The sequence below is a fragment of the Xenopus laevis genome, chromosome 1L (assembly GCF_017654675.1).
Source record: "Xenopus laevis strain J_2021 chromosome 1L, Xenopus_laevis_v10.1, whole genome shotgun sequence".
In the NCBI taxonomy this organism is placed as follows: Eukaryota; Metazoa; Chordata; class Amphibia; order Anura; family Pipidae; genus Xenopus; species Xenopus laevis.
This window is the reverse complement of record NC_054371.1, coordinates 112757235-112776161: the sequence shown is the minus strand read 5'-3', so window position 1 is coordinate 112776161 and position 18927 is coordinate 112757235. Positions and strand designations below refer to the sequence as shown.

Genomic DNA, 18927 nt, shown 5'->3' with positions numbered 1-18927 from the left:
AAACATTGTAATGTAATGTGTACATGGCTTTCCTAGCAAACTTTAAGGGGGTTGTTTATCAAAGATCGATTTTGTGAAGTTTTTTTATACCTCGAATAAACTCACAACTGAAATATTTGCTTAGTTATGAAAAAACTCGAATTAGTGCAATCGGGGGGAAAAAACTTAAATACAGGTATGGGATCTGTTATCCAGTATGCTCGGGACCTGGGGGTTTCTGTATAAGGGATCTTTCCATAAATTGTATCTTCATGTCTTAAGCCTACTAGAAAATCATGTAAACATTTAGGAGGTTATTTACTAAACTCTGAATGCAAATAGAACAAAAAGTTTGTGATTTTTTTTATAAAATTGGACTTTTACAAAATCACGAATTTTTTGGAATTTATTAAACCCTGAAGATAGAAAAATCTGAATCAGAAAATCCGGCATCTCAGACCTGTCAAGATTGCATATAAGTCAATAGGAAAAGTTTTCGGGTGAAAAATCTGAAAAAAAAATCTAGAAAATCTGAAAAAATCATGAAAAATTTATATTTTCCTGCAAAGCACATTTTTGGGAAAATGTAATAATAAATAAGTGTAAAAAACCCGAGCAGATTTCATCAGAGTTTGTAGCAGAAAATATTGAGATAAATTCGGACTTTGATAAATAACCCCCTAAATAAACCCAATAGGCTGGTTTTGTAAGGATTAATTATATTTTAGTTTGGCTCAAGTACAATGTACCGTTTTATTATTACAGAGAAAAAGGAAATCATTTTAAAAAATGTGGATTATTTGATTATAATGGAGTCTAAGGGAGATGGCCTTTCCATAAATCTGAGCTTTCCGTATAAAAGATCCCGTACCTGTACTCGAATTGATCGAGTTATCAATGAAAAAAACCTCACACTGCTCAAATTGATCGAGTTATCTACCAAAAAAACACTAGAAAAAAACCTGAACATCACGAAGGCTACAAACATCTTCAAATGGTTCAAGGGACCTCTGCCATTGACTTTTACATGACCTAGACAAGTTTTAGTATTTTCAGATATGAGTTATTTGCAGTTTTGGGGCATAATAAATACAGTCATATGAAAAAGTTTGGGAACCGCTCTTAATTATTTGGAATTTTGTTTATCATTGGCTGAGCTTTCAAAGTAGCAACTTTCTTTAAATATATAACATGCCTTATGGAAACAGTAGTATTTCAGCAGTGACATAAAGTTTATTGGATTAACAGATAATATGCAATATGCATCATAACAAAATTAGACAGGTGCAGTGTGTTTAGGGTCATTGTCTTGTTGGAATATCCAACCCCTGCGCAACTTTGGGTTGTCTGTAACCATTCTCACAATGCTCGGCATATGCCGGTCCTGTATTTTTCTTGGCCTGCCAGACCTGGGTTTTACAGCAACTGTGCCTGTGGCTTTCCATTTCCTGATTACATTCCCTACAGTTTTTTTCCTTGTTTGTAGCCTTCCCCTAAACGTTGATACTGAACAATCTTTGTTTTCAGATCTTTTTAGAGTTGCTTTGACGATCCCATTCTGTCACTTCAGAGAAGAGTGAAATAGAAGCAAAACTTTCAATTGGTCACCTTAAATACATTTTCTCGTGATTGGACACACCTGCCTATGAAGTTCAAGGCTTTCATACAACTGAATACTGCTTCACTAAAAATCTTTGTTCAGAAAAAGCCCCAGATGTTCCTGGGAAATGTAAGACATACCACTGTTATCTTTTTTTTGTTACATAATTACATAGTTACATAGTTAAATTGGGTTGAAAAAAGAGAGTTCAACCCCTCCAAATGAAAACCCAGCATCCATACACACACCCCTCCCTACTTTTTATTAAATTCTATATACCTATACTAACTATAGAGCTTAGTATCACAATAGCCTTTGATATTATGTCTGTCCAAAATATCATCCAAGCCATTCTTAAAGGCATTAACTGAATCAGCCATCACAACATCACCTGGCAGTGCATTCCACAACCTCACTGTCCTGACTGTGAAGAACCCCTTACGTTGCTTCAAATGAAAGTTCTTTTCTTCTAGTCTAAAAGGGTGGCCTCTGGTACGGTGATCCACTTTATGGGTAAAAAGGTCCCCTGATATTTGTCTATAATGTCCTCTAATGTACTTGTAAAGTGTAATCATGTCCCCTCACAAGCGCCTTTTTTCCAGAGAAAACAACCCCAACCTTGACAGTCTACCCTCACACTTTAAGTCTTTCATCCCTCACCAATTTAGTTGCACGTCTCTGCACTCTCTCCAGCTCATTTATATCCCTCTTAAGGACTGGAGTCCAAAACTGCACTGCATACTCCAGATGAGGCCTCACCAGGGACCTATAAAGAGGCATAATTATGTTTTCATCCCTTGAGTTAATGCCCTTTTTTATGCAAGACAGAACTTTATTTGCTTTAGTAGCCACAGAATGACACTGTCCAGAATTAGACAACTTGTTATCTACAAAGACCCCTAGATCCTTCTCATTTAAGGAAACTCCCAACAAACTGCCATTTATATTATATAAATGTATAACTTGCATTTATATTATTTTTGCCAAAGTGCATAACCTTGCATTTATCAACATTGAACCTCATTTTCCAGTTTGCTGCCCAGTTTTCCAACTTAGACAAATCACTCTGCAAAATTGTTGTTGTTGAAAGTGGAGTAAATTGTTATGCAGGCTGAGATGGGTTCCCAAACTTTTTCACATGACTGTATTGAAATATATGAGTTTTTGCTGAAACTGAAAAACTAAAATTTTTCGGGAAAACGCAACTCACCCCTCAGTATTACACTTATTTATAGTCTGTAACCTGGTCTGTGCGGTTTTAACAGACTAGAAAATGTTGCAGTTACATTCATGTATATTTCCCTCTATTGTGTCTGGTTGATGCTCTGCAGGTGGTGATCTCAATAAGATTTTTGTTTATTACAGTCTTGGTTTATGGTTAAGTGTCAGTCAACAACCCCAGCCCAAAATTCTACAGAATAACATTCTATTGTAACATTTCATTATTTACTGAGGTTCAGAGTTTAAAATAATAAAGCGAATTACAGAGCTATTGTTTCCACTTGAATGCATTTGCATAACACCTAGGGGGTTATTTATAAAAATCTGAAACTACTCCATGTATGGTCTTTACAAGGTACATCATTAAATCTAATTATGTACCTTCTAAAGACCTTACTGGTAGTATTTAAAATGTTATGGTACCAGTATACATACACCTCCCTTCACCTGTTTGTTAAATGATTTGTCTTACAGATAAGCAGTCAAAAAGTCCATTATGAAGGGGTGTACTGGAAATATAATTACCTACTTTGGGAGGACCAAACATGGAATTGCTTCAATATCCCTGTTTGCCCAACCTTGCCCTACCTCAAGAAATAACAACAAATGTTGATTGTTTTTGTCATTAAAACAAACAAATAAAAAATACCCAATGCATATGTTCAGAACAAGCCCTATTCATTGAAACCATACTAAACAATGGGATATACTGTCCCTTTAAAGGAGCAATATGCTCTGTTTATTAGAACAGTCAGTTTAACCTGAACAGGACTTTAACCCTTTCCCTGCCAGCCATTTTGTCCTAGATGCGAACATCTACTGCCAAGCAGTTTTCAGATATTTTGCACTCTTTCACTTTAAGGGCCTTTCCTGGGTGGCGGTCTTTTAGTTTACCCAGGAAAACAATATATTGTTTTTTTCAGGACAACCTGAACTTTCACAATATGCAAGGTGTAATTCTACGTCTGTAAAAAAAAATATAGGCTTCTAAGTGTCTAATAAAATGAAAAAAATCATGTTTCACAAAGAACAATCACATATATCAGAAACATCATTTATTTTATGTACGAGAACACAGCCGATTTGGAAAGGTCTATGTCTCCTGAACGCGGCAATACCAAATATACAGTATATAGTTTTATGGAGATTTCTCACTTGTATAGATCAAAATCTCTAAGCAGTACATTACCAAAATTCCAAAGCACCGCTCCCCAAACAGCATACTTCTGATTTCAAGGCCAAACATTCCACTAACAGTAGGTTTACCCTAGAAAACTACTCATTATTAGAAAGAACAGATTCTGGTGAATCAAAAATGGGTAAATATATCTTTGTACTCCAAACTACCAAGTTGCAATTGTTTCCTAAAGTTATAATGTTTTATAGAAATTGGTGAATTTTTTGAAAAATGACCTCAAAGCATCCACTCTACAGCATCATATCTCCCACACATCATTAGGTATCAATGTAAAACATCCCAAATATGAAAGCCTGGGGTCCACTGAACAGTTTGATGCCCAATATGTATAGGTATACCCAAGCATGTGGTATATAGGGATCCTAAAATGTAGACACTTCATTTGAGCTATCAGTTCTGTAATTCCAGATTCTGCAAAATCAACACATTTACATAGTTTGGGGGGGGGGCAAAGTTAGAAAAAAGTACGTTCACCCCAGAAAACTATATATTTTCGGAAAGTACACATTCCCCTGAATCCAAATTGGGTATGCATGTCTTTCTACTCCAAAGCACCAAGCCGCAAACCCTTCCTAAATTTGGCAATTTTGGTGCCATTTTCTAAAATAACCTCAAAACTTCCAACCTGCAACATCATATTTCCAACATACTATTGTCTATCAATATAAATCACCCCAAAAATGAAAGCCTGTGGTCCCCTGAACAGTTTGATGCCCAATATGTATAGGTGTACCCAAGCACGTGGCATATAGGGGCCCAAAAATGAAGACACCCATATGGTCTGTCATTTCAACACATTTACATCCTTTTGGGGGGGGGGCAAAAGTAGAAAAAAATAAGTTCACCCCAGAAAACCATATATTTTCAGAAAGTACACATTCCCACAAATCTAAATTGGATATGCATGTCTTTGTACTACAAAGTACCAAGCCACAAACCATTCCTAAATTTGGAGATTTTGGTGACTTTTCCAAAATTCACCTCAAAATTTCTACCCTGCTGCATCGTATTACCCACATACTTTTAGGTATCAAGAGAAATCACCCCAAATATGAAAGCCTAGGGTCCTATGAACTGTTTGATACACAATATATATAGGTGTACCCAAGCACGTGGGATATAGAGGCCCCAAAAGGAAGACTCCCATATGGTCTGTCATTTGAGGTACTGCAAAATCAACACATTTACATAGTTTTGGGGGGCAAAAGTAGAAAAAGGTAAGTTCACCCAGAAAACCATATATTTTCGGAAAGTACACATTCCCACAAATCTTAATTGGGTTTGCATGTCTTTGTACTACAAAGTACCAAGCCGCAAACTATTCCTAAATTTGGTGATTTTGGCAACATTTCCAAAAATCACCTCAAAATGTCTACCCTGCAGCATCATATTTCCCACATACTTTTAGATATCAAGAGAAATCGCCCCAAATATGAAAGCTTAGGTTCCTCTGAACAGTGTGATGCCCAATATGTATAGGTGTACCCAAGCATGTGGCATATAGGGGCCCCAAAACGATGACCCCCATATGGTCTGTCATTTCAGGTACTGCAAAATCAACACATTTACATCGTTTTTGGGGGGCAAAGGTAGAAAAAAGTAATTTCACCCCATAAAACCATATATTTTCGGAAAGTACACATTCCTATGAATCCAAATCGGGTATGCATGTCTTTGTATTCCAAAGTACCAAGCCGCAAACTATTCCTAAATTTGGTGATTTTGGTGACATTTCAAAAATCACCTCAAAATTTCTACCCTGCAGCATCATATTACCCACATACTTTTAGGTATCAAGAGAAATCACCCCAAATATGAAAGCTTAGGGTCCTCTGAACAGTTTGATACACAATATGTATAGGTGTACCCAAGTACGTGGCATATAGGGGCCCCAAAAGGAAGAACCCCATATGGTCTGTCATTTCAGGTACTGCAAAATCAACACATTTACATAGTTTTGAGGGGGCAAAAGTAGAAAAGGGGAAGTTCACCCCAGAAAACCATATATTGTGTGTAGAGAGTTTGGGATTTGATTATAGAATGTTACTTCTAAAACATTGCCCTGGTATATATTAAATATTTAGGGTAACATAAAATACATATAGATATGATGATGGTGATAATAATAATAATAATAATAATAAAAACCTAAAAACCAAACTGAAAGTCTCCTTATTAAATCTTTCAAAATAATACATAAGTATAAGTTCATAAACTCAAACAATACATTTGATTAGACAGTTGTACATGTATAGATAAAATAAATGTCCTTTTGAAACAAATGCACATGGCTCTTTATAAAACTAAATTCCTATTCATTTTTACACTCCAAGCTCACATGTTTATGATGTGCATGTAGAAAAAGTCCTTTTGTACATTTATTATTCTTGTTCATATATATATAAAAAAAAACAAAAAACAGTTTTACACATTTCAGACTGCATTAATGCATGCAAAGTATGTCAGTACCGCTATGGGACCTGTTATCAAGAATACTTGGGGTTTTCCAGATAATCGATCTTTCCGTAATTTAGATCTCCATACTTTGTAGTCTACAAGAAAATCATTTAAACATTAAATAAACCCAAAAGGGTTGTTTTGCATCCAATAAGTATTCATTGTGGGAAATGTAATAACATTTGCAAAGAGCAAAACTTTGCGAATAAAAATTTGCATGTCCAATGTAATATTCTTCATTAGGCTTTTATTGCATTGCGAATCTTTATTGCGTGTTGCAAACCTTTAACACCTGCTCTGGAGTGTCGTTAAATATTTTGTTGCAAAAAACGGTTTGCGATTGTGAAATTTTATTACATACACTGCGCACTATTGCAAACTATACAATTCACAATCGCTATCCTACTGTAAAGTGTTCGCAAAGGCATTTTCACAGATATTTCCATTGCAAACAATTTTTGCATTAGTGACCGATATTACATTCCCCCCACTATATCTTAGTTTAATCTAGTTCAAGTACAAGGCAGTGTTTTATTATTACAGAGAAAAAGGAAATCATTTTTAATAATTCGAATTATTTGATTAAAATGGAGTCTATGGGAGATAGCCTTTCTGGATAATGGATCTGATAACATGTAATTGTGTGCTAAACATTTCTGCTATTCCATGTACATACATTTTGAATATAACATAGAGTAGCACTTCCAGTCAGTGAAATTTGCTATAGTTTTGTCAGTTTCAGTGAAAAACAAACTTTGCACAAGGACATCAACATTTCAATAAGGGAAATTTGGACAGGTTGTCTTATCTTTATATAATAATCTGTAGAACTGCATGTTAATTCTTTAAAAAGCCCTTATTGCACAAATACATTACAATATTATGGTAAGTCCACACTGGGCGTTTTGGGGAGATTTGGTCGCCTGGCGCAGAGTGAGGGAAGGCGTTTGGGGAAATTGGTCGCGGCAAAGACAAGGCGATGAGTCGCCAGGTGACCAAATCTCCCCAAAACACCTAGTGTTGACTTACCCTTAAGGGATTTGTCTCGAGTAAACAAATCTCTGTCCATATCCAACTCTTGGAACAAAAATGTAGGTAACAATTAAACATGTTATGGTTATTTACCTGATTAGACCTATAGAGATTAAGACATGTTATTAACCTATTGTATGCCAGAAAGAGTACATTTTAAGCATTTACTGTAAAATTATCAGACGAGGAAAATCAAAAGTGTTCATCAACTTACTTTTATGTTGCACCACGGCATTTACTAAATATAATTTCTGAAAGACCAATGTAAAAAAAATAAAAAGAAAGATAAATGCAGCAGCCAAGATTAAAAACATTTTCTTTATGGAGGAAAGCATCTTTATATAGCAGTGTCCTCAGATCTTTGACTGAATGCTCTAAAGTCTTGAAAGCTGCATTTGTGAGACAGCCTTAAGTGTAGTATGCAAAAAAACCACACCCTAGCTCCTAGCTGTCTTCCTATTGCACGTTACCTGTGCTGACAGCTTTCCAATTTACTAATATACTGAGCTCATATACAGTATCAGAACTGTTATCCGGAAACTCATCATCCAGAAAATTCCAAATTTCGGGAAGGCCATCTTCCACAGACTGAATTTTAATCATATAATTCCCATTTTAAAAATGATTTCCCTTTTCTCTCAAATGATAAAACAGTACAGGTATAGAATCCGTTATCCGGAAACCCATTATCCAGAAGGCTCCGAATTACGGAAAGACCATCTCCCATAGACTCCATTATAATCAAATAATAATTTTTTTATAATAATTTCCTTTTTCTGTGTAATAATAAAACAGTAGCTTGTACTTGATCCCAACTAAGATATAATTAATCCTTATTGGAAGCAAAACCAGCCTGTTGGGTTTATTTAATATTTACATGATTTTCTTTAGACTTACGGTATGAAGATCCAAATTATGGAAAGATCTGTTATCCAGAAAACCCCAGGTCCCGAGCATTCTGGATAACCTGTACCTGTACCTTGTACTTGATCCCAAGATATAATGAACCCTTATTGGAGGCAAAGCAATCCTATTGGATTCAATTAATGGTTAAATTATTTTTTAGGATAGGGACAGATTTATCAAAATAAGAGTTTGTGAAAAAAATAAAAAAAACGCGGACAAAACTCATGCAACTTTTTTTCTCAAATGCTAGTTTATTTAAGAAAAACAAACCAAAATATTCCTGTGCTTGTTTTTTTTGCAGGAAAAAAAGTTGCATGCCAGGGAAAATCTCACTTCCCCATTCATTTTCAATGATGCTGAAAATCTCAAATAGTTACATATGTTTTAACAAACTGGGAAAATAAATAAAGTTGTCAGAGAACATTCCCATCGACTCCTATGCAACCTTGCCAGCTTTTTCTGGCGACTTTTCGTGGTTTCATTCTTTAATAAGTGGCGACTATTCGAGGTTACAAAGAAAGTTCTTGAGTATAGTTGTACTTAAATCAGCCCCTTAAAGTATGGAGATCAAAATTACAGAACGATTCCTTATCTGGAAAACACCAGGTCCCCAGCATTGTGGATAACAGGTCCCTTACCTATACTGAATAACAAAAAGGGTCATTTACAAATGACCCAGATTAGGGTTGTCTAATGAGAGAGACACGAACATTGGAGTGCTTTTTCCCTGGACCTACTCCATATCAGAACTCGCCGGGATATCCCCGCCCCCATGCCCCATCAAAAGGACCCTCCCCAAAGCTTTAAAAGCTAACCCCTCTATGGCGTCTTTTTTTCCTTCTGCTTTCCTTGCTCTATTGAAAGCAATATTTTTGCTTTTTAACCTTGGGAAAGCATTAGGTGACCGGAAATGGTACCTAGGGACTGAAGTTTTTTGATCCATGAGATCTTTTCCCCTGCACATTACCTCATATTTGAGACCTTCAGCCCTGTTCAGCTGGAAAATGTAGGACAATGCTGTTGCGGTGTGCTTGATCCCATGTGTCTTCCTGGCTGTCTGTATGGCATCCAACAGGAAAGTGCCTGTCCCCCCATCCTTGTCCCCTCCTGGTCAGCCTAAAAGTGTCCAGTGGCAATGATGTGTGGCTCTGCACCCCTGTATTTTTGTGGGTGGGCGAGGGAGGTGGAAGGTTAGTAGCCCTCAGTTTTTAGTTAGTGGTCTGAGTCTGACAGTCTCCATTTTGTTTTTGTTTTGTTCCCCTGTGCGGGGAGATTTTTTAATTGGAGTCAGAATTCTGAGCCAACTGCCTCCCTCACAAGTCTTTCCTAAGGTTGTGTATTAAGAGGTAAAAAAAAAAAAAAAGGGCTTGGCACCCCACTCCATTGTTATTGTGCACTACAGAGAGATAAGTTGGCCAATTGTCATTACAATTAACTGATTTAATGCATACCTGAATATCCTCACCTGCATGTTATGTGATCAGCTACACTCACTGAGTATTCCAGAAAATATTTCCTGTGTTATGGCTCCTACCTCTACACTGGGTAATGCACTGAATCCTATTGTTGCTATGGAAGTGTTATAGCAGCTAGTGCAGAGTTAATTGGCAACCTCTCAGAACTGACTAATGAGATGCATACCAGAGTAGCCTCAGCTGAATGTAATCATCAGCTACACTACCTGAGCTTTCCAGAGAATTGCTCTAGTCCTGTGTTATGGCTTCTACCTCTACACAGAGTAATGCACTAAATCCTCTCTGTAATTTGCTATAGCAGCTAGTGCAGAGTTATATGTTAACCTCTAAGAACTGGCTAATGAGATGCATACCAGAGTAGTCTCAGCTGAATGTAATCATTCGATCAGCTACACAACCTGACCTTTCAGGGTAGGACTCCACGGACGTTTTCTGCGTGATTCGACGGGCTTCGCTTTGTCGCAGCACGTCGGATCGCAACGAAAACGTCCGTGGAGTCCTACCCTCGGGGTAGTGCTCTGAACTTTTCAGCTGACTATGCATTATGTTATAAGTAGTTTGTGCAGTCAGGTAATAATCTGGGAATTGACTTATTGGATGCATACCTGATTAGCCTCACCTGAATGTTGGTATGTAATCAGTTACACACTACCTGAACTTCCAATGAATTGCTCCAGTCCTGTGTTATGGCTGCTGCTACACTGGGTATGACCTGAATCCTTTCTTTCTTGCTAGCAAAGGTGCATCAGGCTTTAAATGGTTCATATGCCTAGTTAGTAGCAAATTGACTGTATTATGCAGTGTCGGACTGGCCCAGCGGGAAACGGGGAAAAAACCCGGTGGGCCCCGACCCTCATGGCCAGACCCCTCTTCTGATATAGGAATGGTAAAAAAAAGTTTTCTTTCGGCGCAGTGCCGTCTGCGCATGCGCCCGCTGTTCGCGCATGCGCGTTGTGGCCCGATCAGCGCCTCACAGTAGGGGGGCCAGAGGGGGCACTGGACAGTGGTCCCGGTGGGCCCAGGCCCCCCCAGTCCGACCCTGTCATTATGCAACATAGATTGTAGTGTGACCAGCTAGAGGTGTGTTGAAACCTTAGCTTCCGGGGCTGGGTGGTATGCTTCATTGTTTTATTCAAAGTAGTCCTCCTCTTGGGGTCTTTTCTCCAATTTTCAGGTGCCCAAGGCGGGTTATTTGGCTTTTGTTTTGTGAAGCCATATGCAATAGGTATTTCAGAGGCCTGCATTTGGATTACTAAAAGGTGTGAAATGTTATCATCTTGCAGAATGCTGTTCTTATTATTTGGCCTTAGGGGTTGCGTGCTATCAGAAAGTAGCACGAATTATTGTGACAGGCAGAATTCCTGATTGGTACTCTGCATATCTGAATGTATTGCATTGTGTTAACACTCAGGCTAGGTATAGGTTTTAATACTATGCTGTGTGTTCTAAATCTGTGGTATTAGTATGCCTTAACCTGCAGCACGAATTGTTAATTGTGTCCTGTTGTTGGAATGCTCTATAGACTGTTACCAGTTTGGGGTTTGTGGGCCCTTGCAATTTTTCTAAGGCCAGACAGTATGGATGTGATAAGCTGTAACCCAACTGCAGGTTTCTTGTGCTTTGTTATATACAAGATATATAATGCCAATAACTGCAGCTTAACCAAATGGGTAGGGTGATATGTTGCAGTTGAACTATAGTGTCACTGGGCCTGTAGTAATTATTGGACTCTGTTATAACAAGCTTATATAGGCTGTCTAACTATTTTGCAGAGATTCTAGAGTTTAGCAGTATGCTAATCTGAATATGGTTTTCTCTGCATTGCAGAAAGTCACTACTTGGTGGTATACACACTTGGTAAACCGCATTTGACTTGTGTGTCCTACAGGGCTCTCTGAGCTTGATCTATGTGATAGCCCAGTCAGAATGTAAGTTATTTGAAAGGGCAGAGGTTGGCTCCATGGTAGGTTTGAAGCAGGTGCTTCAAAGTGTCCCACTAATCTCTGCATGGCTGGGGTCTACCACAGTACTTGATAAGGTACAGTAATGCTTGTTGGTTTTGCCTTAAGGCTGGCAGGTGGCAGCCGATCTCATGGGCATCTTCTGTATTACAAGCAAGGTATTGAAAGGCTTTTACAACACAACTTATTAGGTTGCATCTTCTCTGTCTTGAAAATAGCTGTACAGCTGGGGGCTTGTTCTTGAAACTATTCTGTACTGTTGTTGTTGTTGGCAAGAGTGAGGTGCCTGGTAAAAGCAAATGGGCACATGTACATTCCCTTGTATTACCCTGGGTTTAGAGGTTTTGCAACAGTTGGCATTCTATGCATTTTTTCCTCAGGAAAGGAGGTGTCCCTGACAAGGGAGTCACATCCACAGTAGTGAACATGAAGTCTACTTTTAGGTTATGATCTGCTATCATAGTCCATGGAGGTAGCGTTATATCTTCATGCCTTGTTAATTGGTCCAGGCTATTGCTTGGGTAACAGTCTACCACTTGCCCTGAAGTATATTCAGGGTGTCTCTAGCAGGGAAGCTTGGAACAGAGTTTTTTGGCTTCCATCGGGATAAGGGACTAACACATTGTTTAGGTAGAGCATATAATGCTGTTAGAGTAAGGTTACCTTTTGGCATGATAGTAACCTTTTAGGGGGCCCTGGCAGGATGTACAGTGTACTGGTCAAGAGGCTAGCTCAAGCACAGAAAAGGAAAATTACAGTAAGTATGATACAATTTTTGTGGCATCATGGCCCTGTACTGATTGTGAGGCGCACAAAGGTGGCAACCCTAATCAGTACTGTGTATTGGTCAGAAGCCAGATGGGAGGTGCTAGCTCATGTGACCCAGACATGATGTGGCACCAAGAATTCCACTACCACTAGAGTTTTGTTGTCCTAGTCCTGAATCTTTGTAGCCTTCCCATAAATCTGGGCCTGGTGATCCCCTAGATCCCCCCACTGATGCCACCCTAAAGTGAATTTTTTTTTTACCTTGTGTTCTTGTTGCTCAACTAAGAACACATGATGGAGAATGCTGATCAGAGCAAAACACAGGAATAACAATGGATAATGGAAGACATTGGGGGTGTGCATTTTTTACATTGGAAGCTGTCATGCACTGGGAATTCATATTCCAAAGGTTAATTAAACTGCTCGATTCACGTAAATTAGATATGAGTAAATGTTATGGCAATTCTGCAGATGGGGTAGGAAGTATTCTAGGACAGTATAATTCAAAAGTGTGCTTATTTATTAAGAAACTTAACTCGATCACTTAAAACCGTGAAAAAATGTAGGCGCAAAGTAATTGCATTCTACACTTCATTTTCAAAAACGTCATTTTCAATCAACTTTCAAAAAACTTTCAAAAAAACTCAAATTGAAAAATTGTTGCGGTGTACACAGTGGAACTACCAATAGTTTGGGGGCATGGGTTATGTGACATAACCACAATGTTGCATGATGTCATGGAATGCCCATGGAAAGCCCAGATCTGCGTTGGACATTGCTCTAGAGTCTACATGGAGTAATTAAACTAGCAGTAGGGGACCACAAGGGACTTGCTTTATCTATATTTTAAAAAGGACAGAGCCAAAACATGGGGCAGATTTGTTAAAGTATTGAAATTACCACAGTAAATTCTACCACTCTCTGTTCATTCCTATGGGATTTGTAAAGGTGTATTCATCAATGGGTGAGAGTTAGCTCACCATTGCATTTAAATACATTGCACATTAAAAAAAAGCAATTCATTAAATACTGCAAGTAACTGATCCCATACATTGCATTGGATAGATATGAGTATAATGGCGATCTGGATTTGAAAAAGTTTGAAGAGTCCTTTGGCTTAGCATGAGCTCAAATGTGCTATATAACAATACAACTCATTGTACAGATTAGCTAAGTAACTGAATGAAGCTGCACTGCCTAATACAACACAATACAATAATATCATTGAAGGAAAAAATATTCCAAATCCCATTTTATCACATTTGTCAAACAAAATAAATTTTAATAACACTATATAAATTATTTGAATCTTGTTTCCTTCAGTCTGGGAATTCATAATTATATTAAGCAAGCAGGGGACATGTTATGGACACTGTTATTAAGTCAAGCATTATATTATCTCAAAATCTTGTTTTGTGCACCAGAATGGGGGACCTGATGTCCAACCCCATGCACTGGCTACACAATTATATGGTATGAGGGGGAATGTGGGGGAGTGCAGTGACATCTAGTGAAATGAAAAGTGAAAGTAATTGCCTGCCCCACCTCTATGCATGGGTGTCCACATATAGGGGCAAGGGGGGCACTGCCCCCCCCCCTGGACTTGTACTTCATGCCTATCTTGCCCATGTGCATCTGTAATGGCACAGCCCAGGACCCTGAGGGAGAAGGCACTTACCCCGCCACACGATCATCAGTGTCAGACTGGGACACCAGAGACCCACCCAAAAACCTTAGACCAGGGGCCCACTCTCAGTACTATTATTCTTCCTCTCCTCACTCAACCGCCATTCTCCTAGTCTCTTTTCTATACATAATATAATACTATCATCTATTATTCTATCTATTTAGTATTTGTGTTCTCATAGAAATAAAAAATGACTATGAAATATGCAAAATGTTTAGCAGCATGAGGGCCCACTGACACCTGGGCCCACCGGGAGTTCTCCTGGTATCCCGGTGGACCAGTTGACACTGACTCTAGGTAATTACACCTGGTGAAAACATTTATCATACCTCCTTTGTCTTTGTGTTGTCTGTGAAAATGTTATGTGCTGCTCAGACACCATATGACTTCAAGTATTTATATAACGTAATAGGGATGCACCGAATCCACTATTTTGGATTCGGCCGAACCCCCGAATCCTTTGTGAAAGATTCAGGTGAATGCCGAACTGAATCTAAACCCTAATTTGCATATGCAAATTTGGGGTGGGAAGGGGAAAACATTTTTTACTTCCTTGTTTTCTAACAAAAAGTCAAGTGATTTCCCTCCCCACCCCTAATTTGCATATGCAAATTAGAATTCAGATTCGGTTCGGCCAGGCAGAAGGATTCGGCCGAATCCGAATCCTGCTGAGAAAGGCTGAATCCCGAACCAAATCCCGAACCGAATCCTGGATTCGTTGCATCCCTAAACGTAAATTATACACTTTTTCGAACTCACTGCAATCTTGCTTCATTCAGTAACTGCTTAGACATCCCACTATGCTGCACAATAAAAACCGCCTAGATAGTATCTAAAAAATTTGTATATTTCTGTTTTTTTTTAAAAAGTTATTGTGTTGAGTTACAAATATGAAGACTAATGCAGCACATGTGAGTAGTTAGGGGCCCCTGAAATGGTGCTTTTTGGTGAAGAGAAATACCATAAAACTGTCATCTTGGGCATTCCTCTGGGCTTACCAGAACTCTGCTGTAATATGTAAGTGTATAGAATCTCTTTTGGTGTACTTATTTAGATGTGCCAGAAAGAATCCAAGTACAGGTATCTCATTCCAGTGCTCTGACATACACACAATAGGCTTAACTGGTTAGAAAGTGTAGCCACATTAACAATAGATATCACTTGCAAAGAGAGCTATTCCATGTTCTGAAATAAATACCACAAGCAGTGCTGTTGGTTCCCTTTACTACTCGTAAAGATTTGATAATATTGAATATTTAAAGGTACTAACATTTCATTTCAGATAATTAGTTTCTCTCCTAGGGCTGTATTTAAGTCTGATGCCACCGCAGGCACCAGACCTAAACACGCCCCCTACACTGTGCGCATGACATCACTTCCGCTAACCAATTGCCTGCATGATCCCTTTATCTATAATACCTTCATTCATACTGTATGTCTAAATATATAATATAATATAATATAAATATGACACCTAATCCAGCTGCAACCCAGTATAACTTGCCTTTGTTATCATCTACTAAATTAGTAGATTCCTTCCTAAATCCAGGGAATTTTAGACAACTAAGGTAAAAGAGCATGAGATGATGATGATTCTTAAACAGAATTTGGTTGCAGATCTGCATGTAACTGGTTTTCTCCAAGGGAAGAGTTGTCCAAAGGCCAGTTAGGGTGAGATTTGGGAAGGATGTTTATTGGCTCTCAGTATTACATAGGTTCCTATAAATCCTATGGAGGATAGTAGGACTGACACAGCAGTTATATGTTGTTTCAGTTTCATTGTTAGGAACCAAGGAGAAACATAACCAATGCGACCATTTCCTGCTCTATAAGAGACTTATTCTAACTTTTCTCCCTCCCCCCTATATCCCTATATGTTATCCCTGTCAAATTCCTAGCCCAATACCCACAATAAAGATACACACAATGACTTTGTGGTTAATCTGTGTAATCCACAGCTTTATTAATAGTTAGATAAACTACACTTTTTGATCGCAAGGAAGGCAAAAAACCTTTGAAAAGCGAATTTGCTTCACTAGAGGGAAAAATTCCTTTCTGACCCCTTAAAGTTGATCAGATTTGTTCCCACGATCAATGCGCCACATTGAATCAAGGGAAGCGGAGGGGGGGAATATGGTAAGAGACTGTGGTGAAAGGATGAGAAAGAGAAGGGAATATGGCAGCATAAACATAGGCACATTTAAGACGAACGATGAATGCTGCATTCCCTTCCATTCCATTGGACCCCGGGCTGCATGCAGCCCCCGGTATTTGTAGTCTGAGGAATGGAATGAAAAGTAATGCAGGGTCTACCAAGTGGCTTAAATGAGTTCCTGTGTATAACACCATATTTTGGATAAAGGGGAGGAACCACTGGTAGAACTACGGTGACTGAAAGCACTGCTGGTGAAAGTGCAGTGGATGAAAGGGGGCATCACTGCTGGAATTGAGATATCCCATATTACTGCTGTTTCCTGAGGATGTGGTGCCTAGACTGAGGTGCATCTGTATTTGGTACCGAGGAAACTGCCGGTGGTGCTGGTATCATGTGCCATTTGTGAGTTTTCCGAGGACCATCTGTAAAACCAAACAAGATAACTCAGACTATGTATTTTTTTACCTTAGCAAGTGATATCCCTGTAAAATCCTTATACGGGTATGAGACCTTTTATCCAGAATGCTTGGGACCTGGGGTTTTCTGGATAACGGATCTCTCTGTAATTTGGATCTTCATACCTCAAGTCTACTAGAAAATCATGTAAACATTAAATAAACCCAATAGGATGGTTTTGCTTCCAATAACTGTTAGTTTGAATCAAGTACATGGAACTGTTTTATTATTACAGAGAAAAAGGAAATAATTTTTAAAAAATTGGATTAGTTGAATTAAATGAAATCTATGGGAGATGGACCTTCTGTAATTTGGATCTTCTTGGATAATGGGTTTCCGGATAACGGATCCCACACCTGTAATATTTAGGAGCACATTAAGCACAAATCAGGTGATTAAGCAAAATTAAATGATTGACCAAATATGGGAAAGAAAAGGATGGATTATGTACTGCACTTGAATATCTCTCATTGTTCTTAATCCATATGACCTTGTTGATCTTCTCTAGGTCTTTGTAGAGGTGTTTCAGGTGGGTCTTGATGTATCTGTAGTCCTGCCAGAACTCGTTCTTAAGGTGTAATTTCCACCATTTTGTAATCTTCACACAGTCCTTCCACAGATCATAGAGTGCAAATCTGATGTCATTGGTGATCTTGTCCCTGATGCACTCGAGATAAGGGCCCAAGAGTGGATCCTTACTTGTCCCCCCTGTCCCCCCCCCCCAATGGTGGCCCTAGATGTGAAAATGCTTTATCTCCTTCTGCTCCTAGGAATAACTGAGAATCACTAGGAATCGCTTGTATTTCACTTTATGGGGAGAGAAAGAGAGAGAAGAGATTGTGAACTGAACCCTCTCTGCCATATATATCTGTATATTCTGGATTTCCATTAATAGCTCAATACTGCTCTACTAAATATGTTTGTACCTTATAAATAACCAGTAACACCAATCAGCAGTATCTTTAATAGAATGAAGGAGTTGATTGGGAGAGACAGAATTTATTGGTGCAATCAAGGGCCCAAACACCCCTGCTAACCAAGGTTGTGTCCTGGTGACACCATGCACAAACTAATAGTTAAATGAACACTTGGAATCACCTCATTCATTTCTATGCCAATTGCTTTCACCAGGGCTCAATTAAATTTAATTTAGAAATGTGATCATTTGGGAGCGAGCATTTGGTTGGCCATGCACTGAACTAGAAATCACATGGGGACAAAAAATCCCAAATCCCCTTCTATGCCATTACTTTAAAGCTGTATGTTACTGGCAGGGTGTTATAGGGGCAGAAGACACTGGTTTCCATTAGAGGCCCAGGTGGGGCTTTTCATAACCAGTCAAGCTCTGATCAGTGCCCCTGCACCCATAACACAAGGCACCCTAATTCTAGACATGTAACTATTGTTCTGGTTTATGCTATTTGACTTTCGTCTCAGGTCCTCCCTTACCCATCATATACTCTAATGCTGAGGCCACTAGGATGAGCGATGAGTGGGACAGTTGGCAGAATGGCAGTTGACATTAACAGCTAAAGAGCAGCAGAGTAAATGGTCTAACACTTCAAAAGCTGTAACAAGTAAACAAGAAATATTCTATAACTACAACAACAGGGGGTGCTGGGAATTGTAGTTAAGACACAGCTTGATAAGCACAGGTTTAGAGTCAGTGGGACAGCAAGTTCTCATGTTGTCTCACTCCCCTTAGCAATGGCACACAGGCAGATTTTGGGTACTTTGGCACCCACAAGTTTTAGTAGTTTGGGAAGGGGCAGGGCTGCCACCAGAAACCTTTTTCAAAGCCCCATCATTGATTGTCCCCTTTCTTGTAGTTAAACCACTTTGTACCCCCTGATGGCTTATCACCAAAAATGACATCCCCCCTTTTCCAATAAAATTGGAAAAGATGGAACTGGAAAGACAAACTGATATCTCCAATGGACAATATCATGAAAAGCACCTTCCCAGACAATTACAATAGCAGGCAATGGTGGGGCAATTTTGGGAGCTTTGGCTCTAGACTAAAGTCCGGACT

General features: G+C 38.8%; 1 protein-coding gene across 1 annotated transcript in view; it reads right to left on the bottom strand.

The window, feature by feature from the left end:
* The window catches only part of b4galt1l.L (beta-1,4-galactosyltransferase 1-like L homeolog), a 72728-nt gene extending 64871 nt beyond the window's left edge, over positions 1-7857 (bottom strand). Inside the window, exon 1 of the mRNA XM_018255526.2 lies at positions 7702-7857. Coding sequence (XP_018111015.1) covers positions 7702-7822 — 121 coding nt within the window. The 5' untranslated portion in view covers positions 7823-7857. The remainder of the gene's footprint in view (positions 1-7701) is intronic.
* Between the last annotated feature and the right edge of the window lie 11070 nt (positions 7858-18927).